Raw genomic sequence first — 22,278 nt, forward strand, 5'->3', positions numbered from 1 at the left:
AGATATTATTGGGAGGTAATCATTTCTGAAGTTAAGGTGCATTTAATTGAGTTTATTATGTTGTTTCTCAGTATAAAAGTATTTGCCTCTTAATTTGCATGAAGCCTTTTCAGAGGGCGTTAACCAATTTCAAATATTTTTTTCTCATGGAAAAAGGCAAATAGATATGCATTTAGCATTTTATAAATATTTTATAAATGTATTTTAAAAGAAAGTTGATTCCTCCTAGGTACCCTCCTCCCCACCCCCTTATATAGCTATTTTTAAAAAGTTGGAAACTTCCTCAAAACTGTCTGAGGACAAGCATCCCTTTTTTATGCTTAATAAATGCTAACCACATTTTCACTCCATTACATGGTTTTCTTTCTTTCCTGTTTTTCTTCTAAACACAGTACAAATGTTACTATGCATTCATAAATGTACATATATTTTTATATTTTTTCTCTCTCTTTTCTCAGGCTGCTGTAGAGGGCATGCATGGCTTGAAGGCCAGAGTAGTCATAGTGGCATCACACATTCAACTTAATACTTATTATTAGGGCTGTGTAAAGCTTCAGGTGGTGATTTGATTCAGAGGAGATTCGGCCCGATTCAGTGGCCAAATCTCCAAATCTGAATTGAATCAGGGGACCAGTAAAAAGGTTGGAATTGATTCGAAGGTCTCTGAATCTTCGGAAAAGATTCAGAGAGCTTTGATGATTCGGACAGTCCCTATCCGCTGCATCAGGGAGCTGCAGCCAGACTCAGAACTGGTAAGTAGGGGCAGGGGAAGGGACCATGGGGGGACCCCTGCCAGGCCCCATCCCCTGCTTGCTCCCCCAGCCCCTCTGACCCCCACCGCTCCTTCAGCAGCCTTGGGGCTTTGGAGAGCTCATGGAAGAGCCCCCCACATGACATGGGGCAGTGGGGGGTAGCGGGGATCACCCCTCACCAGGCAGGAACAGTGAGTTGAGACTTTTTCTAATTTTTTTTCTTAAAGGCCCAGAGCTGGGGTGGGCGGGGCAGCCATGGGGGGAGCCTGGGGGAGCAAGGAGGTATTGGGGGGCTCATGCAGAGCCCCCTCTGCAGTGTGGGGCAGTGCAGGGGGCAGCGGGGATCACCCCCTCGCCAGGCAGCACCCAGTGAGTCGGGGCTTTTTTTTTTCAAAGTGCCGGGAGCTGGGGCAGGCAAGGCAGCCATTGTCAGGACTGGGAGCAGGTGGGGGATGGGCCTGGATGATTTGGAGATTCGGCCGAATTGATTCAGGACTGTGATTCAAATCACCGAATTGGATCGCTGTGCCCTGAATCAGCCGAATCCAAAGTGAATACTAGCCGCTTCTCACAGGCCTACTTATTAAGTACAGTTAAAATATAAGTAGATTAAAACATTCAAGCTGTTAAGTATATGTTAAATGCCCTCATTGCCTTGTAAAGTTGTTCCTTTGGGTTACCTTCTAATACACTCTAATTTTAATAGATCACTACATTCTAATGATTTGCATCTGTTGCAAGTGAACATGTGACACCACCCTAAGGGCCTTGTTGCACAGCCATTTAGCATGTGTTAAAGTTAAAGTGTTAAAGTTAGAATATACGCTGAGCAGCAGGCCTGTACAAAGCAACTAGTATTCAGTTCGGATTTGGATTCAGCTGATTCAGGGGACAGTGATTTGATTTGGTGATTCAAATCACTGTCCCAAATAGATTCAGCCGAATCTGATTCGGAGATTCAGCCGCTGCCAAATCGACCAAACCTCCGAATCAAATAGGCCCTGTCCCCCACCCACTCTCCCAGCCCCTTCAATGGCTGGGGGCCCCGGCCCCCCGGGCCCCGCTCTTTAAAAAAAAAAAAAAAAAAAGCAAAAAGGCCCCACACTCACAGGCGCTGCCTTGTGCTACATGGGGGACTCTGCCAGAGGCCCCCAGAAGCCCCAACAGCTGCTGCAGCAGCTGGTGAGTGCAGGGATTTTTTTTTAAGAGCTGGGACACTGGGGCCAGGCAGGGCAGCCACTGACAGGGCTGGGAGAGTGGGTGAGGGATGGGGCCCCCACAAAGTGTGGGACAGTTGGGGGCAGCAGAGATCACTGGATGGCAGGAGTGGGGCTTTTTTTTTTTTTTTTTTTTTTTTTTTAAGAGCTTGGGGGGAGCAGGCAGGAAATGGGCCCCACCTTCTCACTCCTTACTTACCGGCATGGAGTGTGGGTCCAGCTCCCTGCGATGGCAAGCGGGGACTGCCCAAATCTCCAAATCTCTCCAAATTTTTTCTGAATTGTTTCAGAGAGCTTTGAATCAATTTGGACCTTTTTATTGGTCTCCTGATTAGATTTGGATTTCGATATTCAGCTGCTGAATCGGGCCAGATCACCTCTGAATCGAATCAGCACCCAAAGCTTCGCACAGCCCTACTGATCAGTCACACGGTAATGCCAACTACATTCACAACGTGAACAGCTTATGCACAGTGTCAGACCTGGGATCACACCGGAGGCTTCAGCCAGCTCTAGTGCAGTCACCAGGATAAAACCAACAGTCAACTGATTTTCATTCCCAGCCCTGTAACTGCACCAAAGTCTCCAATATGTGGGGATACTGCTCCCATACACTGTAATTACAACACATCAGAGCAGGCTCAATTAGTTGAGTCTGCTTCAGCATCCCCATGCTTCAAAATGGCAGCAGGGGCACTTTAACTACAGCTTGTTTTATGAGCTTTAGTTAAAGGGCCCCTGCCGCCATGTTGAAGCACAGGATGCTGAATATACAAGATGCTATGGGTGCTTTAATTAGAGTGGGTCTTGAAGCTGCTCTAATTAGAGTGTGCCGTCACCCTAAGACACATATAAACACTCCCCTATTGCATAAAAAAGAACTTATTACAGTAAAATCTCTGTTATCCAGCATCCATGTGGTAAGGGGATTGCTGGTTATGTAAAAATTCCGGTTATGTGAAACCCCATGGCAGGGCAGCAAGAATAGTGCCAGAGGTAAAACTTCTTGAAACAGAGAGATGGTTATTCTTATACCTGTACTCACCACCACCAAAGGAAAGATGTTCTTTTTTGAGAGGTGTAGTGGTCTTAGATATTAAACTAATGCTTTGGTCATACATCCACAGTAGGCCTGTCTACTTAAGACACCCACTGTGCAGTTGTTACTGCTGAGTCATTTAGTATTTGCATAACCAAGTACTAAATGACTGCACAGTAGCCAGCATTACTGTTCAGTAGCATCCAGGCATGGTTGACTAGTGACACTGACTGCGCTGTAGCTCATTACTACTGCACAATAGCGTTGCATCATAGTTTAGCCTGGCAACAATATTGCACAGTAGTAATGAGCTACTGCGCAGTAGTAATGAACTACTGTGTAGTAAGTATCTTGTGTAGATGCAGCCAGTATCTTTGACTGGCTGCTGCTTGCATCTGTTAATCAGTGGGTCATTCAATCAAGTTTTGAACAAATATATCTTAGGTTTCTCTGCCAAGAAGTTTAATTCACTTTCCCCTTTTTAAAAAGCAATGAGTTGAGGGAAAAATCACATTGCACTATTATTCCTGATTATAAGTGGCTGCCAAATATTAAAAAATAAAGAGAACTTCAAGATTTTTCAAGGAAATATGAGAGATTCTGTTTACAGAAAAATAAACTGCTTTCGAAGAAGATAACTGCACTGTAGTCTAGAGTAGGGCTGAACAGAGTCATTGACATGTTTCCACATAAAATAATATTTTAAAGTAATTGAAATTATAATGAAAAAATAAGAAGGTAACATTTTGACTAGACAAACTTATTCATTTCTGTAACTTTACTCCACTGAGATATGAAAAATGTAAGGCTATACTGGTAAGAGCTTGTAATTTTCCTTGGTGTACAGCACACTGATGTTCTAAGAAAGTAAACTACAGATTTCTGCATACCAGTTATTAAAGGACTTATGATGACTTTGTAAAATGCACAATGGCAAGTTGAATTTGTTATGCACATGCCCTTTCCAAAGGGCTATGAAGTCTTCTAAGAGGTATTAAGATGATGAAATAGGCCAGAAAGGTATATTAGCCATAGAAAATAATATATCATTGCTATAAACAGTATAGAGGATAGGGCTATGTGAAGCTTCAGTCCCTGATTCGATTTGGCGGAGATTTGGCCCGATTCGGTGGCCAAATCTCCAAATCCAAGTTGAATCAAAGGAGCCTTTAATCACTCCGAATCAAATTAGAACCCTCCGAATCAATTCAGAAAGATTCAGAAAGATTTGGCAATTCGGACATAGACAGCTTTAAATGTTTTTTCTACATACCACTAAGTAGCAGGTGGCTCATGATGCTGGGGTGCATGGAGCATCCCACAGAAGTGTGGAGGGGTCCCCAGCGCACTTGGCAGCAGACTCAGAAGTGGACCAGAAGCATTTCCAATCTGCTTCTGGGTCAACCGGGGAGCATGCTGGGGGCCCCCCCTGCACCTCCCTGGCTTGGCAACTGGTACCTCCTGGGTCTGGGGGGGCACCTGGGGTCCCCCTGCAGCTGATTTCTGAGCCAGGGGGGCACGGGGTGTTCCCCACACGCTCCCTGGTGGATGCAGACATGGACCAGATGTAATTCCGGTCCACTTCCAGGTTTGCTGCCAAGCACATGGAGGACGCCCCCCACACTCCTGTGGGACGCTCCATAAACCCCAGCGTCGCAGCAATCACAAGCCACGCTGGTACCTCAAGGTATGTAGAAAAAACATTTAAAGCTGTGTCTATGTCCGAATTACTGATTCTCTGAATCAGCATTGAATCTTCAGATTCGGCTTTGGCCGAATCTAACTGGGGACAGTGATCCAAATCAATGAATCAAATCACTCTCCCAGATTCAGGCTGAATCTGAATCCAAATCTAATAGGGCCTGCTTCGCACGCCTCTAATAGAGGACTCCAAATATAATGAGCATGTACTTTAAAGACAGAGGGCAGGGCAAAGAGAGAGAACAAGTCTTTGTCAAGTCAAATAACATTTCTACATTACTATTATTTATAACTTTCCTCTTTGCAACTCTAGGCATTTGGAAAAATGCTGCATGTCCTATAGAGTCATTAATGATTCTTTTCTCCTTAGAACAAGCTTCCTAAAATTTATACTTTTCTTTGTTTACCCTTTCTTACTAATAGTTCTGCTTTCTTTCTGCTTTCTGTTCTTTTTGCTGCCCCTGTCTCTAGGAAGATTCTTTGATATATCCCAGCTTCCTTGACAAACAGTTTAGGTCAGCAATTAGCCACCTTTTCAGACCAGGGGCTTGAGTCAGAGGGGGTAGGCAGTAGGCATTGCCACCACCACTTCTCCCCATTCTGGCATGGGAGTAGGCCCCCCAACACCAAATGCCTTTGAAGCCTCCCACCACCAAACACTCCTGAAACTCCATATCCAGGGGCCAGATCCAATGGCTGCATGGGCCAAATTTCACTGGACATAGGTTGTCAACCCCTAAGTCCTTACATAGTTGTGCTGCCTGTAATTTCCCTGTCCTAGTAAAACTTCCCTCACCTAGAAAAATTTGGTCTATACTTATTGTGAAACGGACAAACCAGGCTTTGCCAGTGGCCATGTCTACAAGAGATGCTGACTGCACAGTAGCCTGTGATTTCTGCACAGTAGCATTGCATGGCAGAAGGCATGATACAATGCTACTGCACAGTAGTCTCAGGCTACTGCACAGTCAGTGTCACGAAAAAGCCATTTGTTTGCACAACTGTGCAGTAACTCCAGTTACTGCGCAGTCATTTAATATTTGTTTATACAATTACTAAATGACTGCACAGTAATGACCAGGAAGTCAGCAACTCATGTAAATGAAGTCATAACAACATTAAATGCAACAGTTTATAGATATGTTGCAAAAGTTTCTTTTTTTCTCTGTGTTCAAGGTCTAAGAAGGCCATCTAATTGCCAGGTCGCTATATATTGTGCAGGCATTCACTGCATTTTCTTTTTATTTACCAGAAAGATGTTTTGAAAGAAGAAACACCAAATATAGAGTGTTTTGTGGAGGAGGCGATTATAATACAAAAAGAGCAAGCAAGAAATAAGCAGGAGCTATACAAGGATGTTAGTCAAGAAAAGGAAGAGGAACCAAACCTAGAGGTCAGTAAATTGTTCTGCAGTGGACCGGTTAAGTTTTGGTAGATTGCTAAAAGGTCTGTTGCTTTGATTTGCTCCTTGCCTCCCTCAGTATGGGCATCATCAGTGTGATTCCTTTGACCTCCCCTTCTCTGTCCATTTTCTTCTCCCACTTACCTCCAGTCCAACATGCTCTCTCTCTTCTTTTCCTTCTCTTGCTTGTTATATATTCTCTTTTCCTACCTCCCTAGGAAATAGCCCATTTCTGAACATTAGGTTTACTTCATTCTCCTTAGTGGATTTGTGATATCTGATTTTAGTCAGTCAGTCAGTGCTTGTATGTCTCCATTTCTTTTCTTTTCATTTCCCTTCATTTGTGAGCTATTACCCTGTCTGCTTTTTCTTACTCCTTTCCCTTTGAGTCTATAGCCACAAAATTCCTGAGACATTCTGTACTTATTTTTTCTGACAAGTAGAATACTATTCATTTACAATTTAACAAGACTCATGGGAATAACCGTTCGGGGGAGTATGCTTCTTAGTATTCCCTGGTGCCTTAACATTCTTATTTTCCCCAGAAGACAATGTACATGTATTATAAATATAACCATTTCACTCATAGCTCAAGCTGAAAGTAGAAAGGCTAGTGCTTTTATCAGTTAAACATTTCTCCAGGGCTTAAAAGTTTTATGTTGCTTTTTTAATATATATGTTATATATTTAAATATATTGTATACATGGGTTATTCTTTTTTATGGATTCAGATACATTTATTAAAAGTTCAGAAGTCAGAATAAAGTCTGGTAACAGTGGTATGTTTCTCTCTACCAACTTGAAGAACATATCTGCTCTTCATTCTGAAATTATTTTTTTAATAATCAAGTTTGAGCAATCTATCCTCTAACCCCCAAGAGCCTTCACTTCCACAAGTCAATGCTTCCTGAAGAGACTGTACTTCTGTTATGCCAAGTACAGACATTACACTTTTACCAATATAAGTGACCACAAATTGGTCCATACCCATAACAGAACAGAGGTTCAGCACACATAGACTGGTTTAAAAATTGTGAGACCTAGACTAAGATTTGCGCCCCCCCCTTCCCCTCCCCACCAAAGGGCAAATGTGTGTTCTGTTCATTACCAGTCTAAACTATGCTGCTAACAGAAAACCATATAATTTAGTTCGATTCTGCCTTGGCTTTTTCAAAGTCTGTACATAGCCCTGAAGACTGAGCCTCAAGATCAGATTCTGCCTTCATTTACACTGTTGCCCGTCCAGAGTCAGGGATGGATCCAAAGGGGGTGCAGTGATGTGGCTGCACCCCCTTTTGGATTGGATCATACCCAGGGAGACTTTTTTAAAGTCCCCAAAGCACATAAGACTCCCCCTCCTTTCCCTCCATGATCAAAGGCATGTCCCCTCCCTACTGCTGTTGTAACAAAGTTTGGCACCCAGAGCAAAGCCCACAGCAGCAGCCCGCTCTTGCCCCGCACACAGATCTGGGGGGCACATGCCCCTCATACTTGTCCAGGAGTGCATGCAGCAGTAGGAACTGCCCTCCCCTCACCCCCACACTCCCCCAGACAAGCTACTCGTGGCTCCATCCACGCCCCGGCCAGGCAGCACCTGTTAGTGCCCCTTTGCTTCGGCACCTAGGGTGGTCACCCCACTCTCACCTCCCCACCCCTTGCTCTGGCACTGCCACTCGCTCCCCCACCTGTTGCTCAGAGGCACTGCCCTTCCTCCCCTTCTCCACCTGCTGCTATTGCTTTTCCCGCTACCCTGTGGATGTGGGAAGCTGGAAAGCTATTTCTGTCCCCTCCAGCAAGGCTAGGCTAGGCTGGGCTCAGCTGGGAACAGTGAAAGCAGCAAATGAGCAAGGGGGTACCTCCTTCCCATACCTGCTCCCTGGGAGACTGGGCAGGGGGGGGAACCCTCCCTTATCCATCTCCACTACTACTAGGGTCACTCTCCCATCTGAGTCCAGTTTCTCCATAGCAGGGGCAGAAGGGGCTTTGAAGCTTCCTGCACACTTGGACAGTGGGGAAAGCAGTAGCAGAAGGCAGTAGAGGGGAGGAAGGGGACTAAAGGGGACATGTCTCTAAGCGCAAAAGGGAAGGGAATTCTTATGTGCTCTGGGGACTTAAAAATGTCCCTGGAGGCTCCAGATTTACCCTGTCCACACCCCTGCAGTATGGGTGGCTCCTCCCACACCTACACTTGCTAAATCCTGGATCCATCTCTGTCCAGAGTAACTCAAGTAAATCAGTGGAGTTACTCTTGACCTGTGCCACTGTAAATGATGCCTGAATGCTCTTGATGAAAACATGATGGTACACAATTACAGTTGTCAGCAGCTCAGTATGACATCATGTCATATATGCTCAGCAATGCAATTGGTGCAAGGCTCAAAATCAAATATACAACAAAGCTAAATCAGCAGCAAATAATCTTCTTTGTGCTCACCTAAAATCAGTTGCTTCCATTGTATTCTCAAGTTATGTAGACAAACATGAGAAATAATTAAACAAAGAACATTGTGAAGGTTGAGAGCAGTGCACAATTTCACCTCCTCCCCCCCCCCCCCCCCCCCAATGATATAGATTCAAAGACCAAGTATGTATTTACAGGAGGGAAAAACTTAATGAGTGGATATACAATAGTCGATTAAGAACGTTTTTATGTTGTCAGTGACTAAATAAGGCTCTCAGATCAAGTAATAAAGAGAAAAGCGTTTAATTATATGAGAAGTATATATCCTAAAGAAATTCAATATTGAAGCCATAGTTCATTATTCATATATGAATAATGTACCACAAAGAGGTGAAGTATCACTGGAGGTCAGTTAAATCCAGTGGAAAGGCTAAGTGAAAGAGAAGAGTGATAGTTGATACTGGATTCCTGTGTTTCAGATTTTTGTTTGGAAAGCTGATAATGAATGGATAATACTGCAGGGATGAAAATAGGTTATTGATTAAACATAGTTAAGACTAAAGTTCTTTTTGTTTGAGTACAGGAAGCTCTCCTTTCTGCTGGTGACCTAGAAGCAAATTTATTTAACATAGTTCAACATAGTTTGTGTTGTTCTCATTCAAAAAAACAAAACCTATCCCTTTTTTCTTCGAAAGATAACATTAGTTACTGGCCCAGTGAGACCAGTACAGCAGCTGGAGATTGGTGGGGTGCAAGAAAGTCACATTCCTGCCCTCCTTTCTCCCTCTCATAACCTTTGACTAGCTGCCACATGCCACTGAAGGATCCCCTGTGCCGGGGGATTCAATTTTTTGGCCCAACAGGTCAGATGAGTGAGGTAGTCTGCAGGCCAGATTGGGCCCCTGTCACAGAGCACTGAGGTGCCCTGTGCCTGAAGAGGTGAAAAGCTGCTAAGGAAGGAGCCCTAGCAGTGACTAAGGAACCCAGCTGGGGGTTGCCAGGACAACCAATGAAGGCCAGCTGACCAGAAGGGGCTGGGCCTGGCTCCCTTTATAAACCCAGGGAGCTGAGGCCAGGGGCAGTTCCCTGCCAGCAGCCAGAGAGGCAGGAGCTCCCTAAGCCATGATGTGAGTAGAAGCCTAACAGCAGGTACAGCTTGACCTGAGTGGAGCAATGTTGTTATAGCCAGGCGGCTTATGTTTGAGTTATAGCCAGGAGGCTCAAGTTTGTGTTGCTGTTTGTTAAACCAACCGGTGGTTTGGGTGAGGCTATAAGGGGATGGAGGAGGCCTCATAGGAGACCCACAGTAGCGTGGGGATCCCGGCGCCAGTAAGGGCGCAGTTTATGGGGTGCTTAGACCCCAGCCCCAGAGAGGGGCATTTGAAGAGCCCAAGTGTAGGCGTAGCAAGCCCCAGAGAAGGGGGCAGCACTATGGCGAGCCCCAGAAAGGGGGCCATCTTAGTGAGAGGCCCAAGTTGGGCACGGTGAGCCCCAGAAAGGGGGCAGTATTATCGAGAAGCCCAAGTTTGGGCACTGGGAGCCCCTGATAGGGGGCTGCATTGTTGAGAGGCCCAAGTTGGGCACGGAAAGCCCCAGGAGGGGGCAGCAGAGGAAGGGAGGCCCAGGGAGAACAGTAAGGGGCCAAATAGCGAGAGAATTGGAGTAAGAGAATTGAGACAATGGTAATTACATTGGCGAGGTATGGACTGTGGTGTAGGGGAGGAAACGGAGCCACAGATATACTGCCCCCTCCGCTAGGGGGCGCTAAGGGCAGCCTCCAGCTAATTAATTAATTAAGATCAAGACGTGGCAGACAAGGAGGCGGGCGGTTGCCCCAGAGACAGGTGTGCGGGGCACATTGAGGGCGGCCCAGAGTGATGACCTGTCACAACCCAACATACCAGGACCAAGTTATGGGGCCTGGCACCGTACCCCTCCCTGCCCCACGCTCTGGGAGCAGGCCATGGGAATTGGCACTGCCCTCTTCTGCCCCTGCATGCTGAGATTAATTCCCAGAAGCTTGTCACTGCTATCTCCCACCCAGCACACTGGGATAGGTCCCCATGGCCTGGCACTGCTCCCTTCCAGCCCCCCACACTAAGATTGGTCCCTAGGGCCTGACTGTCTACCCCACTCCAGCCCATCCAGAGGCTGGTCCAGTGTGCAGGACCTGGGGCTTCCTATAGGTCTGAAAATTTGCAGTGGGGAGTGGTCCCACTGTTCTCCTGCTGTCAAATTTCTGGACCCGTGGGGAGTCCATGGGCCAGATAATATGGGACTGTGGACTGGATCTGTACACTGTTATGATGTCATTTGTGTGCAGTTATGATGTCACTTTCCCAGTCAAATACGTCTGTTTATAGGTCAGTCCACGTGGAGTAATAAAAATCAGAGAATCAGGGCTTCTGATTTCATTCAGTTCATGGAGACTTAGACCATTTAAAAGTTACTTGGCCTGTCATTTTAAATTATGCCTGCTTAAACTTTAATACTCTTTCAAGTGTTTCTCCCTGCTAATATTTTAATAAATAGACTCATTATGTCAAACTTTATGGCTAGACTTTCAAAAAGCCTGAGCCTGAATTGATTCAGTCTTTGCAGGTTAGTCTAACCTGGCTAATCTAAATCAGTTTTGTAACTGGACAGACATCCCAGAAATGGAGGCACATGCCTGCAGTGGCTCAGGCTAGAAGCCAGGAGGTGCTAAAGCAGCCCTCCCTTCCTTCCACAGCATGGAGCTGAGGGGGGCATGGCCAGACTCCCTCAGGATGCTCTGATTAGCCGAGCACGGAGTTGATAACAGTGTTTATCACCCAATTAAGAAAACAACAGAGGGACATTACCATCTACTTGCTGATTCTGCTGGTTGATTCTACCTATTGATTCAGCAAGGACAGTAGCCAGCATGTGGCCTGCTAGCTAATGCACAGAAACCTCCTCAGCAAGGCAGAGGAGAGGGGGTAATTCCTGCTTATCAGGGAGTAGTGAGGAGGAAGTGGGGGAGCTGCAGCCAGGGAGCAGAGGGGAGGGGCCAGCCCTGCTGTGAAGCAGAGAGCCCTGCCCAGCCCAGAGAGCATGCTGGGATGCTGGGGGCATATGGTTTATCTTAAACCAGCAAGAGGTCTGCATAAACTGGTTTGAGCCAAATCAGTTAAGTCTGATACTACATTCAACCAGGTTTATTTTTAACTGATTTCAGCTATTCTCAAACTGGTTTATGCACTGAACATCTGTTCTGTTACAGGTTTAAACCAGTTTCTGATCACTTAAACCAGTTTATGTGTAATGTCTGTCCCTAGCCTATTACTGCAACTAATGTTAATCTGATCTTGATCACCGAGGACCCTGATCACTCAGTGATATGAACGTTTGAACAAGATTAAAGCTAAAAGTTGTACGTGACAATATATCTAAGGTTGAAGGTGTTGGGTAAGAGACATACAGAAAAAGAAAAGAAATTAGTTGTAGGTGAACATAGGAATTAACTCACAGAAATCCATATCTTGAGTTAACAATTAATTACAGCTCTAATAAACAATGGAATGAACACCACCATAATAGCTTGGCTTGATACATTAGTCTAAAAGCCTCTTAACTAATTCTGAGTGTATAGTAGAGCAAATTATTCACACACATTTCAGCAAATTAAAAATTGAATTTTGCTTTCCTGTGTTTTCCCCCCCTCCCCCCATTTTGAATTCACTTTTCAAGGATTAAGTTTTCCTTTACTGCAACCTCTCACATACATTATGTTTGAATTACAAGTAAGCAACATTGAATTAACTAAACAGAAGGAGAGATTTGCTGAACCCAGTGGTGTAACAAGTGGTGGACAACCAGGGCAAAATCCTCAGGAGCCAACTTAGAGGAGGAGCATAAACAGCAGCCACTGCTGCCATCAGCCCAGCTGCCATAGCCATCCCAACCCCTATCACTGCCTCTTGCTGCACAGGGCACAGGCCCTAGCTTTTACACCTCTGGATGAATCTTTCAACAGATGTTTAGCTTGGAGACCAGCAGGAAGATCCAGTTGCATCCATGTAGTTATACATGATACAGAATGGAAGACCTGTAAATTCAAGCAATGTCAAAGGCTGATAGATCAAATATTTTGCATATCATTTAGCAAGACAACACTATAAGAACAGGACTTATGTTCTCTAAGCACCCTTCTAGAAACCTGGGGCCAATGAGAGAGACATAAGTATTATGTGTCTGTGCCAGTACAGAAGTACAAAGCCCCAGCCAGAGCCCAGGCACAAGAGTAATTAAATAATTCAAACAGTCTTTGCTGATCTGAAGCTAGAAATGCATGCTCACATATCACATACAATTACTTTCTGGAAATATGATGAAAGAAAATCTTTATTTGGACCTAAGCTCCTAATAGTAAAATCATCCTAATATTTTTCTCTGAGACAACTGACAGAAAAAAGTTTAAAGAAAAAGTTTAAAATGCTCTAAAAATTTCTTATATTTGCTAGGGTAGCCTTTAACTTATGAAGTACAACCAGTCAACTACTTCAAAGAATGATCACCATTCTCTAAGGATGATCAAAGATCCAGTAATTTGATTTTAACTTGTCACTGGTTACAATAGTAACATAGCATAGTTTCTATTCCCATGAATGTGACTGTGCCCATACCATCTTTCATTACAGTCACCCATAGTAAACACAGGTCACAGGAAATCTACCAGTGGTCATTTGTTCACCCAAAGTAGTACATTACATTTTATTGTTATTGAACCTAATTTTAAAGTGTTCATATTATATTCCCTGTCAGACCATATCCAAGCTATTTGGAGCTACTGTACCATAGCTGCAAATTTTCTGCTAATGATTCTGCCACATTTATTCATGTTTCCCAGGGTGGATTAAGTGAGTTTAAGAAGAAGAAATACTGCAAATGTTATTATTAACTTGTACATGAATGTGGATGTGCATTACAATAGCCTGTTCTCTCTTTCTTTTTTTCCCTTCTATTTTTAAGGAAGAGAATAAATTGGCTGATATTTCAGATATCTGCCCAGCTGGTGAGGATTTCATTTCTCAGTATGCAGAGCTGTCTTCTTCTGCCAAAGAGGATAGTTTACAGACTGAGCTCCTGGCAGAAGAAATGCCCTCTGGGGATGAATATGAGTGTATATCACCTGATGATATCTCATTGCCACCGCTTTCTGAGACACCCGAATCCAACCTCCTGCATTCTGAAACAGAGCTGGAAGATCAGTCGTGCTGTAGTTCTCATAGTCTGCATGTCAGCTCCTATAGCTTGCAAATGCAGATAAATACTACCAGTAAAAGAATGACCGATGAGTCTGGTCTCTTAACAACTATTGCTTACGCTGACACTACGAATCAGAGAAGGGAAAATGCATCCAATCAGTCTGAGAGGTTTCTCCCCTCTACCATATGTCATCATCCAAAATTCAGAGTGCAGTCTCCTTTGACTTACAGTTCACCAGAAACACCAGAAACTAGCACTGCTTTCTGCATAGTAAATGCAAGACCAGGATATAGCATGATGGGTGAAGTGTGTGAGAAGCATTTGCAGCACTGTGAAATTCATAAAAGCATGACAGAAACACAAGAACAATTGCATGGCATTAATAACTTTACTAAAACCCAGGATAGGCTGCATGCTTTGCCTGGTGCATTCTCAGATCTCATGTTTCAATCAGACGCTACCAGAAGCTGTCAGAGGCAGATGGTCACCCGAGAAGAGATTAAAAGTGCATCAGAAAAGAACAGCATGGTCAGCCTATCTGGACAGGCGCCTAACTTCTCCCAGCTCCTGTCTAATGTAACTGTCATGGAAGGTTCTCCAGTAACTTTGGAAGCAGAAGTAACAGGATTTCCAGAGCCTACACTGACATGGTGGGTAGCTTATAATGAAAAGAACTAAACATACCAGTAAAAATACACATCAAATCATGTATAACTGTGTGTCCTAATCTAAAAAGTAGAGTGAATTGCTTGTATCCATATCACTCCATAGTTCTGCATGGTTCCACTTTTCTGTTTTGGGGGTTTTTTTTAACATTAACCCACATGAAATGTCACTGCTCTCAACTTCAGTGATAATCAGAGCATCAAAATACTTGTGACCATATCAGACATTTATTTGGAGCAAACACAGTCAGCACTTTTCTATTATTTCTCAGTTTAACATTCCACTTTTTAAAAATGATTTGTGAAATGAAACTCACATTTTAGGATCAACATAATGCAGGAAGACTCCTCTATACTGTCTCTGCCACTTGCCCAAACTTTTTTTTTTCCAAAACATGAAAAAAGACTGAATACAAAGAAAGTAAGCCTACAGTGAGGTCCAAGTCTGAAGCAAATATTCACTCTCTCCCCCTGCACTGTCATATGCAGAGTTTTTTATTAATTAAAATTAGATTGTTATATCTTGTGTTTGTAGGAATTTTTACAAATAAGAACTGATAAAATATAACTATCTTTTAACAGCAGGACTATTAACAAAACAAATGCTTTGCAAAAGATAGAGATGGAGATAGGGGTCAGAACATTTCAGAGAGTTATTTTTAGGTCTTCATATGTTGCTTCATTTTTATAAAATCCAGTCTCTATATATATGTCATTAATTTGTTTCTTCCAAAGAAGCTCCTCTTTGAATTTGCTAATGGTGGACATTGCTCCCAGATATATTTTAGTCCACATTTTTGCAATGCCCGGCATCACACATTAAAAAACAGAGCTAGAGGGAGAAGTATCTATACAGTTGCAGGGAGAGGGAAAGGGAGTGCTTTTACAATGTACTAAGAACTGCAAACCCATCTGTTAATAATCTGAATTTTTACCTACAACATTGAAACACTAGCAGTACATTCTGCCTGTATCAATAATATAGTAATTTAGTTTTCCATTTCCATACTCTGTACTTTCAGGCAGCACTGCTTGTGAATTAAGGAGTCCTTCCAATTATATTTTTAGCTCAATTAGCCCAAAGAAATATGTTGTTGGCAGAACTTGTTTCTCAAAATAAACTTCACAGTTTTATAAAAATTTAAGTGCCATATTTTACAATAAAAACTCAGTGCAGGATCACTGTAGCAATTTTTTTCACAGATTTATATAGTGTCATAGGGATGGGAGTTTTGCCTTTAGGTATTGTTAAATGCAGCATACACACAAACAACATATTCAGGGCCGGCTTCACCTTTTACTTAGAGAAAGTAAATCGGACATAAATGTGTATATCCATATCCTCAACTGATGTAAATTGGAAAAGGTTCCTTGATTCATGAAGTGACATTGATTAACACTGAATGAGGATCTGCAACAACTGAGTAGCAGGGAAACTGACTTCTTACTCTTTACTGCTTTTTGGGGGAGGCTAAAATTGATATTTGTGCAGAGGACTTGTATTATGTTTTACACACCAATAAAGAGCCATTAATGACGGAGATAAGTTCTGTGTAGTTAGTTTTTCCTGCAGGTCCTCTGGAGGGTGAATTTAACCCTTCAATAGCAAAAATTTTCCAGCCAAGTCTCTGCAAATCCCAACTGAAGTAAGTGGGACATCACACAGCCTGCATAATCATGCAGAGCAGCTTGCCAACAATCCTGTTTCTGTCCTATATTAAATGTATTTAGCTGGTTGTGTGAATCAGATAAATTAATCCATTTGAAAATGGGAAAATCAGTGGAGCTGCAGCTATCAATTTCTGTTATTGCCAAGTTGTTGTAGAGGTGTCTTAAGATCAGCAAATTCTGCTTCAGAAAACACTGATGTAAATCTGACTTGAAAACTGACTCTCTGCTTCAGGTACAAGAAGGGCCAGAAACTGACTGCAGATGAGCACTTTACGCTCTTACAAAAGGAGACAAAGCATACTTTGTTCATTCAGAAGGTGTTTGATACAGATGCTGGCCTCTATGTTGCTCGAGCTAAAAATTCTAATGGCACAATCTCATCAAGTGCTATCCTCCATGTGAAAGGTAACGGGCCACCTATCACAAGAATAAACTGGATAATGCTGTGTGTCATCTATATTAGTGTATTACTAATGTACTGGCTGTCCATATAGTAAGTATAGTACTGTCAGCACCGGATCACGAACTGAGACAATTTTAAATCAGTTATCTTTCACTGCATCTTTCACGAACTGTAACAATCTACTTATGCTTCATACTGGATAGCTTGCTTGTTTTCTGAATACCACTGCTACATCAGATGTTTATGTTCCCTTGTCAGATTAATCTTTATCTTAAAAAGTTAAAATGATTTGTTAGGATGATGGCTGAGTTTTGCAGGCTAAATGTCTACCATTACTATTAACAAAGTATAAAAAGCTTTCAGATTGCATTGTTTATAGACATCATATGTCAAAGTGTATGCAGGTACTGTGCCTAAATCATTGTACATGTCATGATGCACTTTTGTTGGTTTTTATATAAAACATATTTCTATTAGTATTCTTCTCATGTACATTTTAGGTATGTCTCTTTGTAGAATAAAGCCAAATAGGACAGAATTGTAAAATGTATAACTATACTGGCAAACACCACAAACAGATCTATGCATAGTGTTGCAAAAACTAGGGTTTCATTTAGCTAAAATGTATCTATAAGTAATTTGAAAACAAGGGGAACTGAACTGATGTAAATTGTGATAAATTCCACTGAAGTCAATGGAGCTTTGGCAATCTAGACAGAGACTCAACCTTTTAAGACTCAAGGTTCCCCTAGTCAGACTCAAGGTATTTCAAAAAATGCCAGTTCTTAGCTGGCTTATTTCTTGCGTATGAAAAAATAATTGAGCGATTCTTCTATCCAAAGAACTCAGAAAGACCACATCAGGTTAGAACGTTTTTGACACTATGGATTCCTATTTGAAATCTTTGGGTTGTGATTCATGTGTAGCATCTAAGGCAGGGGTGGACAAAATGCAGCCTGGGGGCCGGATGCGGCCCACCAGGCCATTCTATCCAGCCCGTGGGGCCCCTAAAAAATTTAGAAAACTAATATTAATCTGCCCTGAGCTGCTTGTCATACAGCCCTCAATGACTTGCCAAAACTCAGTAAGCGCCCCTCTGGCCAAAATAATTGCCCGTCCCTGATCTAAGGGCACCTATACACGTGCAAAGAGGCTGTAATTACAGCGCATTGGAGAAGACTCAATTAATCGAGTCTGCTGGAGCATGGTAATTACTGCACTCCAGCAGACTCCAGCATCATATCTATTAGCATCCCTGCACTGAAAAGTGGCAGGGGAGGTGCTTTAACTAAACCTCATTTGACGAGCTTTAGTTAAACCACCCCCACTGCCATTTTTCAGTGTAGGGACGCTGATACACATGACGTTCTGAGCACTTTAATTAGAGCAGCACTTGGAGATGCTCTAATTAAAGAGCCCCCTCCCTACCTCCCGGAGCACATGTATAAATACCTTAATAGTGTTCATATTGGTGGCACCCTGTGACATCCTTAAGAGGATCTCACAGCACCCCAGGGTCCCACAGCAACCTGGCTGAGAACCACCAATCTAGACCAACTGCAAATCTGTCAGATAAATGATAAAGTGTTCCTTTGTGCAATAGTCTCATAAATGCCAAAGTTTATAAAATAAAACTTTTCAACATACCTCTCTGCCTGAAGTATGCAATGTTGCAATTCTTTTAATTCATTCTCTGCTTCCTTACAAAATGGTAAATGAAACATATAGATACCTTATATAATACCCCCAATTGTTAGTATGAAAAGAGAAATATCATATTTTATGAATCTGGCTTTGAGCATGCTTATAATTCATTTTGATAAACTATTTTCAAAGAGATCAACCTATTTGGGAAATATTCCAGGGAAGAATAATGTATATAATAAGATAAACTATAAAATGAAAATAGAGGATTTTTTTGTGAGTTTTTCTTAAACAATTGTAATAATGAGAATTGTGTTGATTTTATTTTTAATTGTGATATCTTTAAAAAACATTGCATCTGTTGAATTTAATTTTTGATAAGGGCAAGCCAAAATACTATTATATTATTATAAAAATAGTTCTGATGATGTAATAACTTTGGTTCAGAAAAAAATTAAGATTTTGACGAAAGAAAGGAAGTTTGCGGTGGAAAGATTTCACAATAGACCTTCAGTCATTTAAATAGTGAGATTAATTTCTTATAAGACATTGATACATGTTGTATCTGTCCACAAAAAAACAGAAGGCAAACAGCTGAATAATTTTCCTTGCATTTTTAATTTACTGCTTTCACCTAATGACTGCTTGTGTGAGGATTTTATAATGGGAGGGAAAAAAACCCTTAAATTTCTTGTAACATTTACAAAAAGGAAATAAACCCTTGTCTGCACAGCATGCTCTGAAGTGAATCGATAGTGCAAATTGCAGGTGGTTACTGGGGCTAAGAACAAGCATTTGGATTACTGGTTCAGTGGCTGCAACTTCATTAAAATCCTGTAACTTGGTAACAAATGTCTGCAAGTCAACATGTCCTAATGTAGGGGCAGGGGGGTAAGCAGGATGGGGAGAAAACAATATACTATGACTAGAAGCTATATTAATGTGCAATTTTCTTTCTAAGTCAAGCCACCTCATGAAAATCCTTGTAAGGATTCCCCAAGTATAGGTAATCTATTCTTTTTAGTACTTTTCAGAAAGTGTATTTTTCATTCTCCAATAAAGTACATTGCAATATTTACTAATATTTTTAATGTTTCAATTTTCATAAAATAAATGTTCAGTTTGTATATATATATTTCCTTGTGGCTATATATGCACATACATAGCTACAAAACAAACAGCAAAAGAAATTAAAGTAAGAAGCATATTTGTATTTATATTATAATAAGCATTGAGATAAGACTAAAGATTCTTCCCAACATGGTGTGATATTTTTCATGTTTTGCCTGTGGCTGAAATGTCACTTTCTGACAGCCTGATCTCTGTTTATAATAAGCAGAATGCTGGAAACAATCAGACAGCCAGTAAATTTGCAACAGCATTTGAAATAACACTTTGTCTAATACAGTGCCAATTCATTTTTCACTGTTTTTTATCACACTAGATTAAATTAGAATTTACACAGCAATATATGAGTTAAAGTTAAAAACAAACCAAAAAAACCCAACCCCTCATTGCTCTGAGGCTTTTCCCTATGTACCAAAGCCATGGCTTTGTTTTTGCACAGTTCATTTTCTATGCAGGTGGAAGCAGAAACATTAAGTTTCCTAGATAACCCAAGAGACTCCTAATTTCTGGAGCCCTAGCTACTTGAATCTTCTGTTTTTATTAGGAGGGTTGCAGTGTAGCCAGCCCTAATTAGTAATGAGTCAAACCCTCAAAAATCAGGAGGTTGGTATAAAAGTAGTTCATTCTTTTTTACATTCTTTTATATTTTACATTCTTTTTGTTTTCTGGGTTTTGCTCCTTTAGGATGTACTCAGGCTACATTTTCAGACTGTTATCTGCAGTAATGGAGACTAAAAATGAACTTTTTTTTACAAAAAGAAAACCTAATCTATCTTTGGGAACTAAGATTTTATAGTGAAACCCAAATATCACAACACTCATGGTAATTTCACAAGATTTGGCAATGCTGAAGGGCTGTAGGAGATGCACACAAGGTTATTTCTCTACTGTAACTGTAAATACATGACTTAGAATAAAACTAGCAAAGCTATAGAAAGTTCAAAGCTATGAAGGGCATCACTGTGCTGCTATTTATATACCTCAGTTGAAAGGGCTGGGACAGCACTCTGTAATCTTTCTCTTTAGAAGAGAGTTATTTGTGGAGTACAAATAGAAGTCTAGGTTGGGTCTCTGTGACTAAGTACAGACAGTCAAAAAGCCTGAGGCTAAATTGATTCAGTCTTTGCAGGTTAGTTTAAGATGCAGAGATTAAACAGAGAAACAACTGGACACACATTCACTTTTGATTCAGGAAATGCAGCCACATACCCGCAGTGGCTCAGGCCAGAAGCCAGGGGGTGCTAGAACATGGTTTTCTGGCTCATAGCATGGGTTGTGTGTTCACTTCCTCTTCCTGCTGCCCCTGAGGTTTTCGGGATTTTCAGCTCATAATCACATCAGCAGGACTCTGCAGGGTTCCTTATCACTTTCTCTTCCTGCTTCCAGGTGCCTCTGGTTTTTGTAGTCCACAGTCGCAGCCAGCAGTAAGTTTTTAGCAGGGCAGGGCAGGGCAGGGCAGCTCTGTACTTGGGGGCAGAGAAATTTAACCCCCTCCCTGGCCCCAGATCCCAGCTGAGGTTTGCTGGGGGTGGAGGCAGTCCCTGCCTCTCACCCCACTCCCCCAACCCTTCTCTGCTGGAGTAGACAGCCCAGCCCAGGGCTGAAAAACATGCTGGGATGCTAGTGGACTGTGATTTAACTTGAATGAGGAAGGGGTCTGGGACAGAAGTTTCATAAACCGGTTTGTCCCAAATCAGTTAAGTCTAATACTACATTCAACCAGTTTCAGCCATTTTGAAACTGGCTTATGTGTACTGAACTTCTGTTCTGTTACAGGTTTAAACCAGTTTCTGATTAATTAAACTAGTTTATGTGTAATTTCTATCTTTAGCCTGTATGTTAGGAAAGCAACCTTTCCTGGAGTGAGATCCTAGCCAAAGGAAAAGAACTCCCTAACACTCCTAAAGAATAAGAGAGGGGGATGCTTGGACTATAAATTCTTCCATCACTAATATGCAACTGGAAAGGAATTGATGGTAGCTTAGGCTGAGGCATTTAGATATGGCTGCTTAGTGTAATTTATGTCCAAGATATGATTAACTAATTTTTAGAAAATTTCCAGATTTTCAGATTTTTTTTCCATAACTGATGTCAGCATGAGTGAGAAGTCTTAAATGAGTCAGGATTGGAATCAGAGGACAGTGTAGAAAATGGATATGTATGAAACTGATCTCTATCACATCCATCCTTTTTCTGGTGATGTTCAGATCTCTATGGGTTATGTACCCATTATTAATGCTAGCTTCCAGTCTCAGTGTAGCATGGAAGACTGTGATTTTTGCCTGAAGAGTCAAGGAGAATTCTTGGTGTGGAGATACTTTAACTCAAACATAATAAGAACCGTCTCACAAACCAGCTGATGTCCAAAGCCACAAAAATGTTAAATAAAATGAACAGCAGGAAAGATATATCCTGATATTAATTTTTAAAGTCTCACCACCTACCATCCCCTCCTGCATTTACAGTCTGATCATATTTTCCTCCATTTCCTGGAAAAGCTTTCAAGGCTATAGTACACTTCTTTTTTTCTTTGCTAAAATGTAATTCAAACAGTATATTGAAATAAGCATTGTTGCTAAAGACTTCAGTTTCCTTCTTTCCATTCTTTATCACCTTGCAAATATGGTAATGCTACGAACAGCCTCAGGAAGTGAGTTATCTTTGTGTACCCTCTGAAACAATGTCTGAGGCTTGGTTCAAGGTGACAGGTGACAAGTTCAGATGAGGGGACTGCACTGGTACAAGACCCCCAAAACTGCTATCCAGAAGGTATAGTCAATCAGGTAACACCACAACAAACCTAAGTACAGCTGGCTGGGAAAGAGGGGTTGCTCAGGCCTCTAGCAAAAAGACTTAAAGGATTTAGTGCTGCCCTTTCTTTGAAAAACCTATGAAGGAAAGTGGTAGTACAAACATCACCTCTCTTTTTTGGGATTAATCTCATTCACCAAACAGGCTTTACTGACTGCAGAAGTTTTATACTTTATAAAATACCTTTGTGTAAACAGCAGGTAAAGTATCTTTAG

General features: G+C 41.9%; 1 protein-coding gene across 17 annotated transcripts in view; it reads left to right on the top strand.

Moving 5' to 3' along the window:
• Window positions 1-22,278, top strand: part of CCDC141 (coiled-coil domain containing 141) — a 207,869-nt gene that overhangs the window by 179,115 nt on the left and 6,476 nt on the right. For 11 of the 17 annotated variants that reach the window (XM_025216529.1, XM_025216527.1, XM_025216523.1 and 8 more), the window contains 3 exons: window positions 5,962-6,102; window positions 13,505-14,391; window positions 16,310-16,482. In XM_025216529.1, coding sequence (XP_025072314.1) covers window positions 5,962-6,102; window positions 13,505-14,391; window positions 16,310-16,482 — 1,201 coding nt within the window. Of the gene's footprint in view, window positions 1-5,961; window positions 6,103-13,504; window positions 14,392-16,309; window positions 16,483-22,278 lie in introns of those variants that run through there. The other 6 variants (XR_003096405.1, XM_025216535.1, XM_025216537.1 and 3 more) reach the window with 4 other exon arrangements.

Source organism: Alligator sinensis, unplaced genomic scaffold (assembly GCF_000455745.1).
Source record: "Alligator sinensis unplaced genomic scaffold, ASM45574v1 scaffold871_1, whole genome shotgun sequence".
NCBI classification, from domain to species: domain Eukaryota; kingdom Metazoa; phylum Chordata; order Crocodylia; family Alligatoridae; genus Alligator; species Alligator sinensis.